This window comes from Phaenicophaeus curvirostris, chromosome Z (genome assembly GCF_032191515.1).
Source record: "Phaenicophaeus curvirostris isolate KB17595 chromosome Z, BPBGC_Pcur_1.0, whole genome shotgun sequence".
Taxonomy (NCBI): Eukaryota; Metazoa; Chordata; class Aves; order Cuculiformes; family Cuculidae; genus Phaenicophaeus; species Phaenicophaeus curvirostris.
In genome coordinates, this window is record NC_091431.1 from 42032928 (window position 1) to 42055518 (window position 22591).

At 40.6% G+C, this 22591-nt stretch overlaps 1 protein-coding gene across 1 annotated transcript in view; it reads left to right on the top strand.

Moving 5' to 3' along the window:
• Positions 1-4894: 4894 nt before the first annotated feature.
• Positions 4895-22591, top strand: part of PSIP1 (PC4 and SRSF1 interacting protein 1) — a 33550-nt gene continuing 15853 nt past the window's right edge. Inside the window, exons 1-8 of the mRNA XM_069880055.1 lie at positions 4895-5032; positions 6360-6436; positions 11226-11364; positions 16888-17004; positions 18018-18125; positions 19122-19184; positions 20713-20797; positions 22506-22581. Coding sequence (XP_069736156.1) covers positions 4961-5032; positions 6360-6436; positions 11226-11364; positions 16888-17004; positions 18018-18125; positions 19122-19184; positions 20713-20797; positions 22506-22581 — 737 coding nt within the window. The 5' untranslated portion in view covers positions 4895-4960. The remainder of the gene's footprint in view (positions 5033-6359; positions 6437-11225; positions 11365-16887; positions 17005-18017; positions 18126-19121; positions 19185-20712; positions 20798-22505; positions 22582-22591) is intronic.

A 22591-nucleotide genomic window follows, 5' to 3' on the forward strand; every position in this document is an offset into this window, starting at 1 on the left:
AGCTGTCTTGTACTATCTAGTCTCAGGTTTTCTAGATTTTATGCTGTCTGGCAACCAACCCTCTCCAGACCTTTGGCACAACTGTTTAATCTGAATGCAACAACAGGTAACAAGCAGAATGTAGTCTTAACCGTTCTATAATTCAGAGTTCTGCATCTAAAGGCCTCAGATTTTATAAGTAAAAAAACTACAGAGAAATGCTATTAGCAATTTAAATTAAAACATAGTTTATATTTATTTGTATTTATTTATATTAACACATAAAAATCATTGGGGTTTTTCTTCTATTTGGAATTCCCCAACAGGAGCAGAATTACACCAAAGATAGTTATTTATGAAGCTTATATTAACTACAGAGCTACATTTGGTCCTCACACAGGAGAACACTCATACTGAATTCCAAGTACAGCTAATGGCTTTGGTTCATGGGTCAGCATGACTTACCTCATGACTGCAAATACTGCCATGGCACTTATAGTGCACTATGTCTTTTTATTCCAAAGTTGTTTCCTGTTGTTGGCAACTGCAAAAATACCCCTTTGTGCTAAGATTTTCTAAGATAAGTGGTGCAGTAGAGCCTGATACTGATAGCTTTCAAAGTACAGATTGAGGTTCCAATTGGAAGAGACAAAAAGCTTCACAATATCCTACACTCCCTGAGATAAGTCTCAAAACTTCATTTCTACTTTTTTACCTGATCTGTAAAATTAGCTTTTAGCTGTGTTTTTGCTACTTCCACATTATGCAGTTATTTTAAGTATCTTGTGCCAAATCAAGGATGTTCTTTGCCCAGGTTCAACAAATAGAAGATTTAATTATGTTGCAATTTTCTTAATAAGAGCGCATCTTTTTTTCTGACAGTCAAAAATACAACCATGAATAAGTCTTCCTATCTGTTCTTGCCTGATGAGCATTCAAAATTTGAACATGAGAAAAAATGGCCTTGGCTAATGAAGAAATACAAATTATAGCATAATATGGAGAGAGTAACAGAGATATTGCACCACATCTGCACATTCTGATAGGTTTTGGCACCATAATAGCTCACCAGGAACTGAACCAATAAGATGAGTTTACCCGCCCTAAATAACACAATTAATTTTTTACCTTGATTCACAAAAATTACTTTAGACACAGTACTGCTGCTGCATGCATGCATCTGAACAACTCGCTTGCCTTCCTGACACACTGAAGCATATATCTCATATATATGCTGTCTTGGGCATTTCTTCACAGTTCAAAATGTATTTTGGTGTAAAACCTACATTGCTCTCTCCAACTCCCTGAAAGGAGGTTGTGGAGAGGAAGGAGCTGGCCTCTTCTCCCAAGTGACAGGGGACAGGACGAGAGGGAGTGGCCTCAAGCTGTACCAGAGGAGTTTTAGGCTGGACATCAGGAAAAAATTTTTCACGGCAAGGGTCACTAGGCAGTGGCAGAGGCTGCCCAGGGAGGGGGTTGAGTCACCTTCCCTGGAGGGGTTTAAGGGACCGGTGGACGAGGCGCTGAGGGACATGGGTTAGTGATTGATAAGAATGGTTGGACTCGATGATCTGGTGGGTCTTTTCCAACCTGGTGATTCTATGATTCTATATTAAGGATATATGAGTCTTTTTGGGGAAGGTGGAAACAAATCAGAGTTGTATCACACATGGAATTAAACATTAAATAATTTCTTGTTCTTCAGAGAGACTTGTTCATGATTTGTTTAGAAAAAGTGCTAGATGTTCAGGAGACAGAAGAGAAGATGGTGCTTCAGTGTGGGTCCAACTTCGGCAGAGCAAGAAGCAACTGTGTCACTTGCAGACAGGATACCAGTGTGCTGCTTTGCAGTGCGACCTGACCTACACCCGCAGGAAATCAGTTGGACGGTTGTTTCAGAAAGGAAAGCTCAAGACATACAGCTCACAGGAAGAACTTTTTCACCTCCAAAATTAATTCATTGCTCATAACAACTTCATGCCTATCATTGTGCTTACCTCTTACTTGAGCATCAAGTACTACCATCTGGCTGAAGCTCTACAGATTCTGTCACTCAGAATAAAGCTGTTTGCTAAAAAATGCTTATATGATCCATAAAGTTTAACAGCGTCAGAATGGCATGTTACTTTCAAATGCAAAGTCTAGATGGCAAAATACGCATTTTTCCCTCTTGTTGTCTCTGTACTTGAACAGTTCTTCAATGTTACATTTACTTAATATCTACAAATGAGCCCAATTACACACAAGATATAACTTGCTCAAACAATTTTATTTTTCACCTTTGAAATAAAATTTTACTTTGTTTTCCTTACCTTTATAAAATGCTTTAATTGCATTAATCTCTTTTGAAGACTACTCTGCCTTGGTATGAAATCCAGTCATCCTGAATTGCTTCATAAATTAGGAAAAGGAGTATTTTCAGTTGCTCTTCTCTGATTTTAATACAAGGGGAAAGGCTGATGATTCCTGATAAATGTCAGATTCAAAAGACTCTTTCCAAAGGCTGAGGAAAGTATAATGTCCTTAAGACATTCCTAGAGCATCGCTTCAAAACTAAAATATGAAGTCATTTAATCTGAGATGAAAGATAAATGTAACTATATGATTAAACAGAACAGTGACTTAGCTAAGGGAATCTTTGCGGAATGTCAGTTCCTGCGTAACAAAACATTAATATACATAGGTTTTGCAATACTCAACACTTAAACATTTAGGAAAAAATGTAAAACTTTATGTATTGCTGAAATAGGAAGGGTTACAGCCAATGAAATAAAGAGTTACTTATCTGCTAATGCAGATACAGTTTCTGCCACTGTCAAACTTTTATCTTCGTCTTATTTTTTGTCTTATTTTTTTACAACAATTTTTGCCCCAAGTGGGGCATTTGTACATGGGAAGAAAGTTTTTTTCCTGTCTAATACACTGATTATCTATTTGCTGAAGAGGCCTTGCCTAAGCCTGTAGGAACTTGATTTTTTTGTCAGAGACATGAGCTTCAACACCTCCAAGACAATCAACCCAATTTTACCAGTTTAAGCCATTGAAAAACTGGAGTCTGTTCCTGCCCAACACAGATGGAGTGAAGTTTTACAGTTAAAGTTCATAAACGACCACTTTGCATTTGAGGAGAAGAGCGTCTATAACAAAGCACAACTTTCTCTGTGGCAACCACAGTGCGCGTCTTGGGCCTGACTTGAGTTTCAGGATCAAAACTGAAAGCAGTTAAGATGACTCTTCTCACAAGGGTTTACCTTTGTGTAAGCAGCATGGAAGACAGCTGACAGAAGACTGGTCCGTAAAATTTGTGCAGCTGGTTAAATGCCGAGGATGAGCACTCAAGCCCAAAATGGTGAGGTCTGCCTGGGTGAGACCATGTAATTGTGTAAGAAGGAACTTTTTTGCGCCACTACTTTTACAGCTTTTTTGCTGGTTTTGATAACCATGTTAGGACAGAGATACAGTAGTAACTTGCTGTGAGCAGCAAAGCCACAGAGAGCTGACAGGCTAGCCAATGTTTGACACAGAGGGAGAACTAAACCCAGACCTAATAGGGCAGGCAGGCAGAGAAAAAGAAGCTGTTTGAGTCAAAATATGGAGTGGATGTCTTCTATTTTAAGAAAGATATTTGTGGGGGAAAGCGTGGGGAGGCAGGAGGTGCCTGATGCACTCAGCAAGGAGACTATCTAGAGGGTGCAGAGGCTGTAATGCTGGGAGAGGAGCGTGCGGCGATGAACGAGACGCAGACCTCGCAGTTCTCTCAGACTATATTCCTTTTATCAGCACAGCATACACAAGTCACATTTAGAAAGTACAACTACTGCTTCTACTGTCTTCTCTCATTCAGGCATTCTTTATACAGTTTCTCGGTTTTCCACCTTTCAGACAAACAGGACGGTTTTGGTTTTGTCTATTTCACACTCTTGTGACTGTTCTCAGTCCTATCCCCAGTTCACTTATTCCCAGGCATTTTTTTCCAGCCTGGCCTTCTCACACATTGAAGATTCATTATGCTGTGTGTTGAGCTTGGAACACCTGATCTTTCTAACAATGTTTATTCTAATGTACTTGGTAACAGCTTCATGCTTTATCTAAGTCCCAATTAATCTTCCATGTTCTTGGCGCTGCTTCCACAGAGCGAGTGTAATTCTGGCAGGTAAGTGGGCCAGGACAGGGTAGATACGGAGAAGGAGAGTAATGCAAAATCCGAATTAACAGTAATCCCAGTAAAACCCAAACAAACAAAACCCCCCAAAAAACAAACGAAACTGGATGTAACGGCTACTAAATTGTGGGCAAGAACTCTATGGAGTAGAGAGGCGCCGAGGGGGCGGGAAAAAGGGACGCGGAGGACGGCGATGGGCGCTGCTCCCGCGCTCCTGGGCTGCATCCCCAGTGGCGACCGCCGGGGTGGGGGGTGGGGGCGGAGGCAGGAGGGGAGGTGGCACCGCGCCCCCGCCCCCCCGCGCCAGCGCCGCGCCGCCCCGCCCCGGCGGAACGAGCCACTTCCACGGCTTGGGGGGAGGGTGTCTGTGAGGCTCGCTCGCTTCCTCCCTCCCTCCCTGCCCTGAGGTGGGCGTGCGGCTTCTTCTCCCGCCTGGCTCTTTCTCTCTCAGTCGCAGAAGCGAGATCCGCGCTGTGTGTTTTCGGCGGGGCATGCGCACCCACCCCGCCTCTGCCTTCTTCCCCCGACCCCCCCCTCCCCGGTTGGTACCGCCCTCGCGGCGCAAGGAGGGCGCGCGACCGTGGGTCGCGTCGCGCGGGCGGGGAGCGCGGCCGGAGCTTCGCCTGGGCGCCATCGCACCTTGCGGAGCGCGGTGCGGGGGGGGCGGGCTGAGACGCCGCCGAGGTCCCACCCGCGTCGCCCTCATCCCCGCGTTTATCCCCGCGTTTATCCCCGCAGCCGGAGCGCGGGCGGCCGCAGCGCCTCGGCGGCGGGGCTGGAGGCGCGCACCCTGCCCGCGGCGTCGCGCATCGAGGGAAGATGAGCCGAGATTTCAAACCCGGGGACCTGATCTTCGCCAAGATGAAGGGGTATCCCCACTGGCCCGCCAGGGTAAGGCCACCCCCCCAACAGCCCTGCACCTCAGAAGCCACCTCCGAGTCGCGGTGCGGGTCCCCTGCTGCTGCCTCGTGCCCGCGGCTGCTGTGAAGAGCAGCCCTCGCTTGTCGCCCTCGGTGGCCCTGACTTATGCAGATGTGCTTGTAGAATCCAAGACCGCTGCGTGGTGGGACGGCTCTGGAGCTGTGCGAGCGCTGAGCTCTGCCGAAAGTACCGTTCCCAGTGCTTTCTTGCGTTCTCCCTGCTCCCTTGCAGGTGTGCAGCTGCTCTGGGTCATTTGACTGCGGTGGGAAAGTAGATTAAAGACCAGTTACGAGGATGATTCTACCCCTCTGTTCCTCTCTTGTGAGACCTCATCTGGAGTTTTGTGCCCAGTTCTCGAATTCTCAACATAAGAAGTGCATGGAGATGTTGGAACGGGCCCAGAAGAGGCTACAAAGACGATCAGAGGGCTGGAGCACCTCCCGTACGAGGACAGGCTGAGAGAGTTGGGCTTGTTCACCCTGGAGAAGAGAAGGTTCCAAGGAGACCTTAGAGCGACCGTCCAGTGCCTGCAGGGGTCCACAAGAAAGCCGGGGGGTGACTGTTCACAAAAGGTTGTAGTGATAGGACGAGGGGGAGCGGGTATAAACTGGAGGGGGGCAGATTCAGGCTTGATTTAAGGAAGGATTTTTTCACCATGACAGTGGTGAGGCACCGGCACAGGCTGCCCGGGGAAGTTGTGGCTGCCCCATCCCTGGAGGTGTTTAGGGCCAGGCTGGATGGGGCCTTGGGCTGCCTGATGTAGTGGGGTGTCCCTGCCCCTGGCATGGTGGTTGGAACTAGATCATCTTTAAGGTTCCTTCCAGCCCCAACTATTCTATGATTCTGTGATACAGTTGGCTAAGATGCTGGCTTCAGAATTGTTTTTTTCTGAAGTTCACTCACCTTTACTTTTTGTAGCACTTGATATTTTGGCTTGGGCAAGTTAACAGGTCAGCGTAAGGGTAGGAAGTCTTGCTGTTCCCGGTGCTGCAGGAGGGATGGTACCCAGATGATTTTGAGTTGTGCTTTTTACCTGTAGCGTGTCATGTCTCTCCTTTTAAAGAGGCTGATCTTGTGAAAGGGAATGCTGTAACACCAGATGTGTTGTCACTTCCTATTCTTGCTAGTAACTCTTTGATTCTGCTGTATTTTTTCACATATTTAAAAAGAGAGACTGAGGCCTGCTTTACCTCTCTGTGGCCTTTTTTTTCCTTTCTTTTTTAATGCTTTCACTTATCTCCCTAAAGACTGTTCTCAACTGTTGCTTGTCTTTAATTGTAGTCTATCTTTTTCTTAGGTGGATGAAGTTCCTGATGGAGCAGTAAAGCCTCCTACAAATAAAATGCCTATTTTCTTTTTTGGCACCCATGAGACGTAAGTCCTTTGAATTTAACAGTCACAGGTTTTTGTTGTTGTTGTAGAATGCAGTGACAAGAAGTTAACAGCTTGTCTGAATGTAGTGTATTTTAAGACATATAACTCAGTAGCAGACCAACTCTTCCTAAACTAATCTCTTTTGACAAGATGTGCTTTTCTAGTATTTTCTTAAGCTATTCTAGAGAATGGTAGACCATAACCATGTCATGTACTCTTTTCTTGTAGGAAGCAGAAAAAAACAAATCCTACCCACAGTGACTGGTAGGCTTTTGTTCTTCATTAATAGACTTTAATTATAGTCCTGTATATTCTTAAAATTCTCAACAGCATATTTTCAAAAGAAGTGAAATAAGGCTGAAAGTAGTGAAGTGGACAATGCTTGAGAACCAGACAAATAATCATGTATTGGTTTTTGTTTTTTTTTTCCTGGAGAGGTTTGATGTTGTGGTGCAGAGCTTTTAGGCTGGAGAGAAAAATGAGAGAGTACAATTAGCTGTATACCTGTCAAAATACTCACCTTTGGGTACTGTCAGCTATGCTAGCATTTTAGAATCACACAACACTTGCTTGCAGGGACAGTATTTTTTCCACATTTAAACTTGCTTGTAAATATGTTGGGTTTATATGGTTCTGCTTTTTGAAAATTATCCCATTACTTTATAGCATGACTGGTTGTCCTAGTGTAGCTATTCTAAGACTTTGAATTCAATGCTGTAGCTGTTGTTGGATTTCTGTTTAACAAAACAAAAATTCCCAACACCTCTGGTAGTGTTTTTTTTTTAATTCTTCTGTTTCTCTTCATAAAACGGCAAACTGTGTAAGCGGGTCAGAGATACAAGTTGCATCTATAAGTACTCTGTTTCTTGAGTTTTGTGGAAAGGTCTTGGGTTTTTCTTCATCTTACTAAATACTTATTTTAATCTGGTACTTCACATCTGTCTTTTAGTAAGACAAGGTACATTGCCCTGTTGAATAAAACAGTAGCATCCCTATATGCTTGGCTCAATACCCCTTTCAATTGTTCTCATCTTTCATGAGGTCTTTCAGTGGCTCAGTTATTGTTTTGGGTTTGGGCTTCTTTTGTGTGTGTGTAGCTTTGTGGGTAAAGACAGGTTCTTGGAATTTGATTCAAGGTTGCAGGGTCCCCGTTTTTAAGGAAAATTTTAAACAATACAGCAGGTTACCTTTTTTTCTTAATTGCCCTCCAGCTTATTTTTTTTTAAAAATAGATAAAAATACAATATTCCTTTGATCCTGCCCTTGGCAATGTTTGTCATTCTGGATTGCACTGGGCTTTTGTACAGTTGTAAATTTAAGTGCGGGGATGCGGGTTGACTATAAGGGAGACAGAAATAACTCCTTATCTAAAGCTTTAAAAATACCTTTGCAAATTTTGAGGAGCATCATGGCCAATTCTAAATTTAGCTTGAGCTTCAGGAGATGGTTAGGTTTGGAAGGGGTGTTTTGTAGTTTATGTGGGTAAATTTGAAATATCTGTTCTTCACTCTTATCTTGTTGATACTCTTACGAAATAAAGTTTTATTGTGATCTGGTTTTTGTTAAGCTGTAGGTTCAGGGTTACCCAGTTTCCGAGATCCATACAGTACAAGTGAAACTTCTTGCCCCTGCTTCATACACATTGCAAAGTACAGGGTGTTAATGACCCAGCTGTGGTGTTTGTTCTTTAAGCATGTTACTTCCATTGTGCTCCTTAGAGTGGCAACAGGTGAAACTCCTGTGCTTCTTGATCGTACTTGTTGCTTACTGTAGATACCTGCAAGTAAGAGTAGGAAGGAGCAGATCAGTTAAAAAAGGAGAATGGTATTCCATGGCATATAATCTTACTTAGTTTTGTAGCTGTAAATAGTGACTTAGTGATCCATCAGGAATTAGGTAGAGATAACATTTTTCTGTACTTTTTCATGGGAATCAAAATGAGTTGGGTAAACTTGGATGTCCAGTTTGGATCTCACATTTTGAGTGTTGCCCATGCAAAGTCAGACACTGTGCATCTCCAGCATGTTGGTAGTCCTGTACCTGATGCAAGAAGTAGTTGTTTCTGTAAAAAGTGGAATACTCTGGTTTAAGCTGAAGTGTAAGCTGCTTTCGGACTTCAGCTAAGTCTTAAGTAGCCGCATGTTTTGAAAGTTACAGAATGTACCTCTGATAGCATGTTTTTTTTCAGTGTTTTCCCAGGCATTGGTCTCTTGAGAAATGATAATGTCTTGTGTAAAGTATGATATGCGCTGAACATACGTGCTTTCTGTAATCATCTTTGTTTATAGTCTCTATGTAAAGAATGTAAGGTCAGACAGAGAACCGGTATTGTCCCAGTTGGCGGGCTTGTGGCTGTTATGGAGTACATAATAACATTAAAATTAGTCCTTGGAAAGTAAAAGCATGAAATTCCTGGGAAGTGCTATACATATGCATGTAGATGGGAAATATAGTCTGTACCCAGCTCTTGTCTTGCTACGCATAATTGGTGGAATTATTGTTCCATGTGTCCGGTGGTGTAATAAAGAGTGCTTGCTTTCTAAAACCCCAGAGTGAGCAATAGAGTTGATTTGCTGGCATTTTCAGTATCATACCTATACAACCTGCCTTAGTGTAAGTAGTGGCAACTCCAAAAATCCAGATAATTTCTTCATTAATGGAGTTTAATTGTAGTCCTGTATATCATCAGAATTCTTAACAATATACTTCAAAAAGAAAGTGAAATAAGGCTGACAATAATGAAATAGGCAGCATTTGAGAAACGGGTAAATAATCATGTGTTGGTTTTCATTTGTTTGTTTGTGTTTTCCTGGAGAGGTTTGATGTTGAGCTTAACTACACCAAAAAAACCTTCTGTATAAAGCATGGTGTTTTCTGGGTGCTTGGACACTTGCAGTAGGAAAGATAAAGAAGAGCTATAAGGAAAAACAAAACCAAGACTAGCTTCGGAGTAATTATTACTTGAATTTTAGGAAAAATTAATTCAATTTTGCAGCTTAGTATAAGCAAATATGAACTCACACTTTGATTGCTGTTGACTTTCTCTAAATTTTGTCAAAACACAACTAAGTGTATTGCTTCCTGTGTGCAGTGAACAGATACATGCTTCTTAAAATACACTTCAGGAATTCATTTGAGGTACGTTTTGCTTATTTCCGTGCTTTCTTAATGCAGCAATAGTACCCTTTCCTAAAAGAGAGTAATAAAATAGATACTATTCTAATAAAAGCTTTATTTGGATCTGTTGCCAGTAAATGACATCATTCAAAAGTAAGTTGCTCACAGACGAACAGAAGGAGCTTACAAATTGGGGTACTCTCTCTTCATTCATTTTTCTTCCTTTTTCTTTTTGGTACATGGGGTTTTAATTACAGCAACACACTAAGCTACATGACCTTGTCACAGTAGATGGTTCCTGGTGTTTTTCAGAGCCTGTGCAATATGGGTAGAAGCTGACAGACCTTGAGAAAATGCTTCCCTTTGGGAGACAGGGAAAAAAAGGGGGCAATGTTTCCTATTTGTGGCTCTCCCAATTTCTGTTTGTCTCCCTCCCCATCGTTTTAGCCTTGTTAAGTAGGCTTTGCAGGTGCATGTTTCCCACACTGGCTGAACCTTCTCTATACATGTCTTGCAGAGAGGTAGGTGATACCATCTAATCTGTCAGGGTGGCTTATTTAATACTGCGTACACGTGGATGTTTTACTGCTGATATAGAAAATGCTTATGCTTTCTAGATGATTATATGGGGTTTTTTTTTCATTTAGTAGGGTGTAAGTGTCAAGTAGTTCTTTTTAAAGGTGAAGAAAATAGAGTGGAGCTTAGAAGTCTGTGTTTAACTTTTCCATGAGCTCATACTTCAGGAACCAAGAACTTGCTGCTGCTTTAGAAATAGTGGTATCTGGCATCTATACAATCTAACAAATCTGTGTCTAGGCATAGAGTAAAGTAAGAATGTGCCACCAAAGTCTTGTATTTTTCTGTTAGCCACGCATGGGTTGCCGCAGCAGAATGGTAATTTTAAAGTTTATGAAAGTAGAGAAGGATTTAAACAGTCTTTGTTCTTCAGCATAAACCAGGATATTGTTTCTCAGTAATGTGTTAGCGTGTTTTCCCAAGTCCAGTTTAGAGAAGCTAGTAGCGTGGATAGTGTGACTTTGACATATGAGAAAAACAACTAGGCTAAAGGCCTTGGTTGTTCAGCTCACAGTAGGAGTAATGCTGTGCAGCCTGTTGTTTCTTTGTCTGACAATGACATGCAGGCTATGTTAAGACCACTACAACTAGAGTATAGCTCAAATAAAAATCAAATATATTTTGTTTGCTTCATCAAGAAAAGGATTGTAGGAGGAACTTAAAATAAGGAACCGTTTAAGGTTTTTATTAGTTCAGGGGTCTTTATTCTTAACACTTAATCGTGTTTGGTTTTTTTTTTCCTAAGGAAGCTATCACTCTTTCTATTTGTTTGCAAGATACTCAGGTTTTATTTTTGCTTCTTTGCAGTAGTTCGCTGTCCTGTCTTAGGATGCAGCATCATCTTTTCCTTGCACAGACACTCAATACCCAGGGAAGGAAAGGGTCCGTATGTATGGAGGCAGTAATGAAAAACTTGGGCTATTCAAGGCTAAAGTTGAGAAAACTAAAGGCATTAATATAGCAGAATTAGTTGTTGCAGCAGTAGTAATGAATTTCGCATCTTGGTAACATTTGATGTTTACTTCTCCTTTGAAAAGACTAACCATTTGAAATGTAAAATTTTGTTCTTTGTTTTTTTTTTCTTTCTCTCCTTAAGGGCATTTTTGGGACCAAAGGACATATTCCCTTACTCTGAAAATAAAGATAAATATGGCAAACCAAATAAAAGAAAGGGGTTTAATGAAGGGTTGTGGGAAATCGACAACAATCCTAAAGTGAAGTTCTCTCATCAGCAGGTGGGTTATGCAAAATCTGCAAATCTTCATTGCTGTACTACTGAGGGGGGAAAAAAGGCCATGAGTATTTCCCAACTGTAGGATAATGAGTTATTACAACCATACATATTTATTTATACTTATAACTGTATACATTCGTAAGTTACTTACCTTTGGAATTGTATGATTATGCTTGATGAGTGGTAGGTTTTTGGCCTCTCGGTTGCTTTACTTCTTCCTGCCCTCTACTCCCAAGTGCTTTTCTCCACAGGTGTCCTTGTAAGATTTCAGTACATGCTTTCTCAGCTTACGGTATTTTCCTTCTAGTGATTGGAAGCAATGCTATGCTTGCCTTTTGGCCCCAAACTGTGACATGACTTGCTTGATTCAGTTTTTGTTCATCAGTAATTTCTGGTTTCTTGCCCTCTTGGTAAATCTTCCAGGCTTAAACTGGAGCTATGCGGTGCTACCCATAAAAAGACCCAAATTTAATCTAAAGACAAAGAAACTGTCTTGGTCACTTTGTCTTTGGCTACCTGCTCTGAACATTCTGCAGCCTCTTGATGTCACTGTTTGCACTGGACCCTGATCACATACTGGGGCTTCTAGACAATGCTACAGTAATTGTAAGGATTGATATCTTCTGTTATTAACTTGCTGCTCTTACACAACATGCCAGATTGCTGCTTCAGCACCAGTTAATCCCTGCTTCGTAATATATCCCAAATTACTGTGTTTCTAGTTTGAAGGAGAATGAGGACGAAGAGTTAAGGGAGTTCTCTGAAGTGAAGAGATGAGATGATGTACTCCAGATGTACACTTTTTCTGCTCCAGGATATGGGAGGACACTAATCCCCTCATCGCAGTCAGAAAGCCTGCCTTAATGAGGCACAGATGCTCTCTGCTACTGTAAAATGAGTTGGTATACTTTCTCACCATTTTTTGTGATAGTTCAGGAGAGATGCTGTGTGGATGGCTGAGGCAGTTGTGAACCATGAGTTGTATGTTACCAGTCATCCTAACAAGGTGAAAATCTGGGTATAAACAATCAACAGTTACAAGCTGGTCTAGTATTTTGTTTCACAGCAGGAATCAGTGACTTGAATTAAGCAGTGCTCTGCATTGCTTTTGTAGCATTTCAGATACTGCTAAATATATTTTCAATTGGAAATACCCAAACATGTTGCCAAGGGACTTGTACAGATTGTAGAGTCTAGCAGCTTTTCTGTAGGATAATCCTTTCCACCTTTTGAGTTTCATTCAAATGCTTCACTTCATTTTTGATGACGGCTCTTTGTTCTGGTTTGAGCTAAAGCAGAACCAATTTTCTAACTTCTCAGCTAAGCCTCATCTAAGTGACATCATTTTTTGAAAGTTAACTATATGTTTTCAGACTATCTCTGTCTATAGAAGTGATAATGCTTAACATTTATGATTATCACCAGTGTGGTAGGTCATTGGTATGCAGAAAGGCTGTTGCTTTTATTTATCCCTGTGGAGGTGAAGGTCGTCCTCAAGTTGTTGGAATGCTTCAAGTGAAAGGCGCTGTGAAGGGTCACAGCTGCAGGGAGGAGTGGACAGGAGAGGTGACCCAAAACTGATCAGCGACATTATACAGAGTATAAACCGGAAGGATCACAAGGACCAAGCCTGCTTCTTTCATGGTCAGCATCTAATACTGACATCGTCCATCTTTTTGCCCCTGATCCTGGATTCATGTGTTGTTGAATCCAGTTCTCAGGTTCAGCTCTTATCTGCCACTGACTCCAGCCCAGGACCTTTCCCTGTGTCTGCTCTGCAGCATCAGTGGTGACGTACAGATGTTGGTTGGGGTCCAGTGTTAATGCATTTGTATATATTTTGATTATTACTAATAGTATTTTGATTATTACTATTATTGTTTTATTAAAACTGTTTTAGTATTCATTTCCAAGACACAAATTGCTCTCGTTTCCCTTTCCCTGTGTGTGTGGGGATTGTATCCATGAACTGCACAAATTTAGCTGCTGATAAAGCAGGTGCTGAGGCCAACCTAGTGACTCTATGGTTCTTCCCCAGGCTCTTTCTGTGAACTTGAATCAGATTACATCCCGAGCCACTGGGTGGTTCTTAGCCACTTTTTTTCCCCACTAGTCATTTATTTAAAAATAAAATGAAATATTTTATTTCCACAAGTCATATTTAAAATATGTTCCTGCAAGTAAGGCTTAAAAATACTAGAAGAATAAACTTTTCTTAGTAAGGATGTTTTAATTGGAGTACTGTGTCCAGTTCTGGGCTGCTTGGCTGAGAGGGACATGGACATACTGGAGAGAGTAAGTCCTGTGAAGGGCCATGAAAATAAGACTGGAGCATCTCTTCTGTGAGGAAAGGCTGAGAGAGCTGGAACTGTTCAGCCCCAGAAGACTCAGGGGTGACCTTGTCAGTGTGTACAAATACTTGAAGTGAGGATGCAATGACACAGAGCCAAGCTTTTTCAGTGCCTCTAGTCCAGTCATGCCAATGGGCATCAACACATGAAGTTCCCTCTGGACATCAGGATGCACTTTTTATTCACTGTGAGGGTGACCAAGTAGTGGCACAGGTTGCCCAGGGATGTGTGGAGTCTCCATCTTTGGAGATATTGAGAAGCTGTCTGGACATGGGTCCTGGTGAGCCAGCTCTGCACGCCTCTGCTTAAGTGGGGGAGGGTTGGACCAGGTTGAATTCTGGAATGAATGAAGTATTACAGCAGACTTGAACACTGAATTTTCATGTTATCTTTAGAAAGTATTTATTTTCCTAGCTTTCTCTTTCTACCCTGTGCTGCACATTGTCAAAAGCAAGTTTTACTTGGAGCAAATCGGGCCCTTAGGATTTTTCCCAGCTCTTGGTTTTACTGGTGGGCAGTTCTTGATGATGCTAAAGGAGTGCATCCACAAATGCCTGAATATATTTGACATTGTGTGAAATAAATCAGGATGTAAATGAGGCAGAGCAAGCGTTCCTTGATCTCAAGTAAAACTGACAGTAAGGGTCTACTTCAGAGATTCTTTGAGCATCTTTGGCGATATCAGGTGAATCAGTCGTGGATCTTGTATGTTTTCTCACAAAGCACTGCTGTTTGGGTTTAATTCTTAGAGTTGAAATATGTCACTATTCTGCCAGAGATTATAGAGAGGATGGAACATCCTGCTTCTCCAAGACTAGAAACTTGTCATGTGGTATTTGGGGTTAGTTTTGCTTGTTTCAGCTTATGTGCTGAAATGAACTTTTATTTCTTCAGTACCTGCAGGATAACACAGTTCACAGTGATGATACTTCAGAGGTACCTTATGTCATGAATTAGTTCCCTTGGTGTTTGTTCTGTGGCTTTCATGTTCATAAGGATGTTACTGTAGCATCCTATTCTCAAGGCTGGAGAAACAAGTAAGTAATTTCTCCCTCCTAGCGATCAGGGAAGGATGCTTATCTGTTTGGTAATGGTCTGTGGCTGTCTTAATTAACAGCTAAGGATTTTTTGGGGTTAGGGCTTCTGGATATAATTGGGAAAGGAAGCTTAAGAGTGCTTGATGTATGTATTTAGACAGTTTTATTAGCAGTTTGTGGAGAAGCTTGTAGCTGACCTAATGGTATTGGAGTGGTTGAAATCAGCTTCTGAAGGCCCACCTTCCTATCTTTGCCAAAGAGGAGTATGGCACACAGAACAAAGCACTCATATCGGAGAATCTTGTGCAATTTAGCCAATTCACATAAGCTTTTTATTACCGATTCTAGTAATAAGAAATGAAGACAAGTGAGCACTTCAAGAAACATGCCTCGGCTTCCCTCTAGCCACCTCTGCTGCCCTGTTGCTGGTCTCCAGCCCCATCACCATCCATTGCAGTCAGTCCCTTGGCTGAGGTGATGGTGGTGCAGGATACCAGGGCTAGTGTAGTGGTTACTCTGCTTTTGAGGTTCCTGGCTGCCTACCTCAGTAGCTTGGGTGTGAGCTCTCCCACAGGCTGCCGTCCCCTCAGAGCTGTCCCTTTTTCTGACCTTCACTGTCCCTGCTCAGACAATTCCTCTGGGCTGGAGCCTGGCTTGGGCCACTCTGTGTGTGCTGTCTCTATCCATTGCCTCCTCTGTTTGGGCATCCCTTTAGCTTCGGTGTCCCTCGTGCCAAGCACAGGAGTGATGTCTGTGGGTGCACATTGCTGATGCACAGCATCTCCTGTTTTCCCAGGCGGCATTTGGGGGTGCTCCCTGGCAGGCATGGCAGCCCCATTGGCTGTGGCAGGGCTGGCTGGAGGAAGCTGATGAGTGATGGGTTTTGGAGGCAGGGAGGAAAGGTAACACCAGGATGCTGCTTGGGGAAGATGCTGTTCTCCCAGTGCTGTTGTGAAGCAGGATGGTGTGTTGACGTGTGTGAATGCGCTGCAGTGCTGGTGCACAGGCAGATGTGTCAGCTGAGGTGTTGGAGACAAATGAATGTGCCTATAAATTCTCCTTGGGCTCTGTATTTGATCCATGTGCAGTTTCTTGATTTTAAAGATTATTTGAGTTCAGTGGAGTGCAGTTACTGGGTGGTAGCAGGGAAGACAGTTTAATAGTTTAATTGTCAGGGCCTGAGTACTGAGCATGAGCAGGTAATTTTGTGCAGGCGGTGTACAACAGCTAAGTTCAGGAGGCAGAAAATCATGTGGAGATGGTGGCAACATTGAGCTTGGAGGTGATACTAGAGTGACAGACTTGTCAGATATTTGTACACAGGGATTCTCTTTCCTTTTTCTTTTCCCCCCGCCCGTCCTTTTTTTTTATTATTAATTTTTGTCGTTTTACTGGACCCATGTTGCCTTGGTGATTCTTGAGTGCCACACTTTCTGCGTAACTGCCAGAACTTGATGGAATGTTCTGAAAGCAGTATTTGAACTTTGCAGATGTTGCTTGTAACTGCTAGTAAGGGAGGTGGAGGGCAGAAGGGAGCTTGTGGTTTGGGCTTAAATCCAAAGCCACTTCCATAGTTGGGGATAAATTAAAGAGTCAGGGGAGTTCTGCCAGCTTTGTTTGGAAGAACTAATGTTAAGAGTGAGAGTGCTATCCACAGTGCAATGGAATATAAAAAGTAATTTTAGCCTCTCTCTTTCTGTATTTTTAACTTAATACTTTAGCCTTCATTATAATTACTTACTTTTTTTTCTGCTCATGTTTTCATGAACAGCTGGTTGGCTCACTTAGGGCTGATAGCTTATTTAAAAGTGCACTTCTTGGCAGTAGTACCACAAGTTGTATTTGACCAAAACCATGTTTATTTGTAATCATACATAAGATAAACCTTGCATTGCAGTATTATTAGTATTATAAGTTGTCAAACTTTCAATCACTAATGCAGTAATAATGAAAATGCGTTTTGAACTGAAAAGTGTAGAAATTAATGAAATAAGAATAATATTCTTATAGTACTAATAAGGGATTCCTTACGATGATACTTCCTTCAGTAATGTACATGTGTCAGAATACCTCTAAGTATCATTATTCTGTAGTTTAGGAAGGATTTGAGGTCTCATGATTGTTTTTATATTAAAGTCCCATCCAGCCATTAACACTCCTATCAAAGAAACCATTCAGGAAGACAGGCAGGAGCATGCTGAGGGGAGTGAAGAAAAAGCAGGAGCCAAAAGAAGAAAATCATCTATCCCAAAAGTAAGTAACTGGATTAGTGTTTTGTTCTACCAGAAAAGATTTTAAGTCAAAACTGTGTTGCAAATCTTTTACTTACATACTTCAATAGTGCTTTTCTATTGTAACTGCCTTGCCTTTGCTGCTTTTCAGGCATGCATACAGTAATGTTCTTGTCTTTGTGTATCCCTTAAAGGTGCTACATGTTTTTGAAAATTATTTTTGTTACCAGTGTATTTCTGGGTCATAGTAGAATGTGAAAAGCTGTGCAGATAGGATTAATATATTGAAATTCTAACAACTATCTGCTTTAAAAGGGGATTTCACAAAAGATGCTTTTAAATAGGACAAGGTAATAGTATAAAAGCTAAGAGAATGTACTGAAGATCTATACAACATACACATACATAGGCTGTAAGGAAATGATTATTTTCAAGTAAATTTTAACAAATCCTTGATTTTTCAGGTCTTAGCTGCTCACCTAAACTGGAAACTAATATTTTAAGGTTTAAAAAAAAAAGAAAGCAAAAAAGGGAAAAAAGGCATAGATTAGATAGTACCAATTATGAGTAATTACTGTCTCACACATGATAAAACATTCTGTGGTCTGTTTACTACACTTAAGTCTTTGTTTAGTAGAGTTGTACTGTGATGAATGTGGTCTGTGACTTGGAAATTCATCTGTATAGATGAAGAGTAATCTAAATGAATCTTGAATATTGGCATCAGCACTTAGAAGTACTTATGTAATAGTGACATGATGAGAAAGTGTAGTTATGTTACCATGAACACAAAGTGGAATTGAAGTTCCACGGTATGTCTGTTGCTGTATTTTGACCAGTTCTGACAACCATCTGCAGTTCTGTACTGGAGAAAGTTGTCCTGCTGTGGGCTTTTAATGTGTACCTAAGAAAGTAGTGTATCTACTGAATAGCTGTTCAAAGTAAAAAGCAGCTTAATGGCTATTAGTGTATTCTCTTCTCGCTGTGAAATACTTCTTCACGCCTTTTTTTTAACTCTGTTGACTCCCTTTGCAGTTATCCCCTAAAGGGGATAATAACTTACCTACAGAAGCTGAAGCAGAAGAAAAGGAGATGGATACTTCAAAGGAAGATGATCTGCCTTCTGAAAAAAACAGCAAAGAAGTATGTCAAAGCTATTTCTTTGTACCAGAGGATGTTTTATTATGTTGATTGATTCAAGTCTGTTACTGAGTACTAAGTAACTACTGTCACTATTGCTGTGACAGTGTCAGGAGCTGTTCAGTTATACAAAACTTCCTATGTGTTCACTCATGTTCATACTGACGCTTTCATCAGGCAGGAAACTTCCAGTCTGGCTTGTCTGTAAGTTCAATTGAAGCTGGTATCACAGTGTGCACTTGGAATGTCATGTTCAGTTTTGGACCCCTCTCCAAGAGAAGACTGTTGAAGTGCTGGAGCATGTGCAAAGAAGTGAAATTAGTGAATAGTCTGGAGCACAATTCTTACAAAAGGTGGCTGAGGGAACTGTGGGGTTGTTTAGTGTGAAGAAAAGGAGTCTGAGGGGAGACCTTATCGCACTGTACAGCTACCTGAAAGGAGGTTGTAGTGAGGTGGGTGTTAATCTCTTCTCCCAAGTAACAAGTGATGGGATGAGAGGAAATGGCCTCAGGTTGTGCCAGAGGAGGTTTAGATTGGATATTAGGAAATATTATTTCACTGAAAGGGTTGTCAAGCCTTGGAACAGGCAGCCCAGGGAAGTGGTGGAGTTGCCATTCCTGGAGGTATGTAAAAAATGTGTAGATACAGTGCTTCCGAGAAACATGGTTTACGGGTGGACTTGATGAACCTAAGGGTCTTTTCTAACTAAATGATTCTGACTCTGTGTGATTTTTAACAATCTGTATTTCAGAAGTATTTATTGTATCTCTTTTCTAGTTCTTTAAGCAGACTAAAACATGACTACGTAACTTTATTTAAAACAGAATATTATTTAGTGCTTGCTTTCTTACTTTTCAGAAAAAAATCCTGATTATCATATAATCAGGATTTTAATAATGTAAAAGCAATAATATATAATGTGCCCAAGGCTTAAGTTGTGGAAAAAAACTCAATAATTTGTTTTGTTAAGACTCTAATCACCATTTTTAATCTTCACAGAATACGGTGAAAACAAATGAGGCTTCTATTCCTAAAGTTGCTAGAAGAGGAAGAAAAAGAAAGGTAACAATCTATTTAGTTACTTGATCTTACTGGAATTTTTGGATACGATGATACTGGTTATTATTTTCTTTAATCGCAGATCATGCATAAGTTGAAGTGCTTGACAATCTCTTCCCTCTTTTCGAAATGCTTGAAAGATCTGTAGGAATGAAAAGTTTGAGTATGTTTTAGAAATGATGATTCTGTTTGAACTTAATGCAATGCAGGGAGTTCTTGTCTTTTCCCAAAGGGTCCATTGCAAATAAGAAAAACTAAGGTGTAAGCTATTTCCAGACAACTAATAAAGTAGTCTGGTTTGAGACTCTGAAGAATTTCTTCTAACATCTTCATCACACTGAACTAACCTGAAATACTCCACCTTTTAATGAGACTGTGATTTTGTGGTCTCTTCAACCTGGGGAAAATGTGACTTACCTTGAAAGAGGCAGTTCCAGATGCGTACTCAGCATGTTCTAGCCTTAGTGTTCATATGGTCACACAGCAAACCAGATCAGGGCACCGACCCAACTGAAAAATAGATAAAAGCGGGGCAAAGTTTATTTTGAATTTAAAACCACTTAACTTGTAACATTAGTGCTCACAGCAGGGATGGGATAAGTGCGAAGTGACTGTGACCTTGGTATTATTACAGATAAGGAACATGCTGAGTACCATTTGCTTCACAAACAAGAAAGATATGTGTTTGGATGCTTGTACAAAAATAACTTGAATGTATAAAAAAAAATCTGAAAAATATTTTAAAAAAACTTACAAAAGTTAAGCTACAATAAAATTCTCTTGAACAAAGTACTAAGATAAATATGTACTTGCCCATAATTTTGCTGTTGCTGCTAGCTCATGCTGCTGCATCCAGGACACTAAATTCTGTGGTTATGTTCTCTAATTGGATTTTTCTCAATTCTTTTTGTCTGTGTGTATGGTCTGCGGGGAGATATGTATCCTTTCATCAAGGTGTTTTCTTGTCATAAGTTCTGTCTGTCTTTACAACCCAACCCCCCTAAAATGGCTATGTAGAGAAAGGTCATTATGTCCAGTTAGTGCAGGTCAGCATACCATTTTTCACTGTGAGTGACTGGCTGTAGAACTGGAAGCAGGTGTTTTCCGGATAGCTCCATCTATGGGCCTGATACTTAGGTGGAGCAAGGGGAGATGACTGCATGTAAAAGAAGAGTATTTGTATATGAGGGGGAAGTGATCTTACCTGCTTTAAACTGGGGTTTGGCATGCTGTTTTGGTGATTCTAAAAATACAGATAACCTTTTCCCTTTGTCATACCAGGATAGCTTATAGTTCTAAAGATGAATGGGCTTGTTGAAATGATACAAAACATTACTATATAAGGTAGTGATGGTATGACAAGGATGAAATTATTGATATATAGATGCAGTCTGTTTCTAAATTTGGAAACTTTTTTTTCATGTGTAGAAGCAATAGCATAATAATACACTTCTAGACGTTTAAAACTATTTGTTGATAAGAAGTTAGTGTCCTGCATTTTTTCACTTTTGAAATTCATCCTTTTAATTAGGCTGAAAAACAAGCAGAAGCTGAGGAAGCAGAGGCTCCTGTGCCAGTGTCTCCAAAAGTAAGCCCCAAAAGAGGAAGACCAGCAGGTAACTTTGAAAGATTTTTTTTTTTCTTTTCTCCACTTCATTAATACTTTACTAAAGTTAGTCAGGGAGCTGCCTCTTTCCCCTAAAGTGCTACAGAGTATTTTCTCACACTAAAGGCAGTAGCTGCTGAGAGATTATAGTGCAAAGACACCTTGTCTCAAACTGAAGAATTCAGGACATAAATGGATTTAAATTATTAGCGTTAATGCTCAGCTCTCTAAATAAGACTTATTTTGGGTACAAGTATCACCTTTAGAAAAGCTTTTTACATTGAAGGCTGCTGAGCTCTACAAAATAAGAGCTCTTCTTGTATTGTTGCTCCATGGAGGCCTATATTCATTAAAGGTCTATAAAATACTTGAATTGTGTTATAATACCCATGAAATGCAAGGAAGATAACTAGGGAGGACACAGAGCCTATAGGTGGAGCTAAGAGGACAGTAAAACAGAGAGCTGGAAAGATTTGTTTAAAAAGATGTTTAAGGCAGTTGGTGTAGATTGATAGACAAATGTAAAGAAGATAGAACTGTTTTTTTCAAAAATGTATGATTGGAAATGTTTGGTGATAATTCTGCAATGCTTGTTTCTTTCAAAGTAGCAGTGTTGTAACTAATTCAGATTTTTGTGGTAGGCTGGCGAATAATCTTGAGTTGATCATTAACTTCTACATTGGAAAACAGTTCTTGCAGCAGTTAAGTACATTGTATGAGCATCTATTCTGGAAGCATAATTCATACTTACCAGTATCTGCTGACAATACGAAAATAACTTTTAGAAAGTACAACCAGAATTCGCTAGATATAATTACTTTTGCCTTAGAAGCTGTGAGGAAATTATGTATTACTTCAGTTCCACTCTCCTTCTCCCACTTTAAATACCTGTACTAAATGTACAGTTTCAATATTTGCATGTGTTCTTATCTTCACAATTTTGTTTGTTTTACCAACTACTGTCTGTAAGAGCAGGAAAGGATCTGTAAGAGATGCTTTCACCACCTGTATAAAATGCCTCTTTATAAGACGTACAATGCAGCCTTTTCTGATTTTGATATAATGTTTGCACCTATTGCTTAAACAGAGCTCCATGCTGACACCAACAGGAGTTTAAATGCTGAGTGTTTGATTTCCTAGCACGTATTTACTATGATATTGGACAAGTATTTGAAGGATCTTAGTGCCAGGCAGGCAGATAGACTATCTTATTCCTGATAATATATGAATCTTGGGAAATGTGAAGTTTTGCTCTGTACTGTAGTAGTTATTGATGACAAACCACTGTCAAGAAAAGTGATGGTAGCGCCATGATACATCTAAAAATACTGTCTGCATAAATCTGAACAGTAAATGGCATCTTTCTAGTATTTCCGTTCAGGCTTTCTCATTCCCTAATTTCAGACTCGTTCATATTAGTTCGGCAATGTGTAAAACAAATTTGAACTGCATTGAGTGCCAAAAACCCACAAGAACTGGTAGTTGAAACCTGTGGCTAAAAACCCACTTAATTTACCAATTAGCTAAAAATGCTGTCAGCGCTATTTCAAAGACATCTTGATTAAAGTTTAGTACTTGCTTAACACTTGGATTTTTTTTATAATAATAAAGTTAGGGTATATATTTTGATTTAAGTGTGGCTTTTCTCTGCTCAGTGAGAATCTTTTTTTCATAATCAAGGAGCAGATAACGGTTGTGAACTAACCTGTTATTTCTAGCTTCTGAAGTAAAAATTCCAAAACCAAGAGGGAGACCCAAGTTGGTGAAACCACCTTGTCTTTCAGAGAGTGACTGGTGAGTTGTT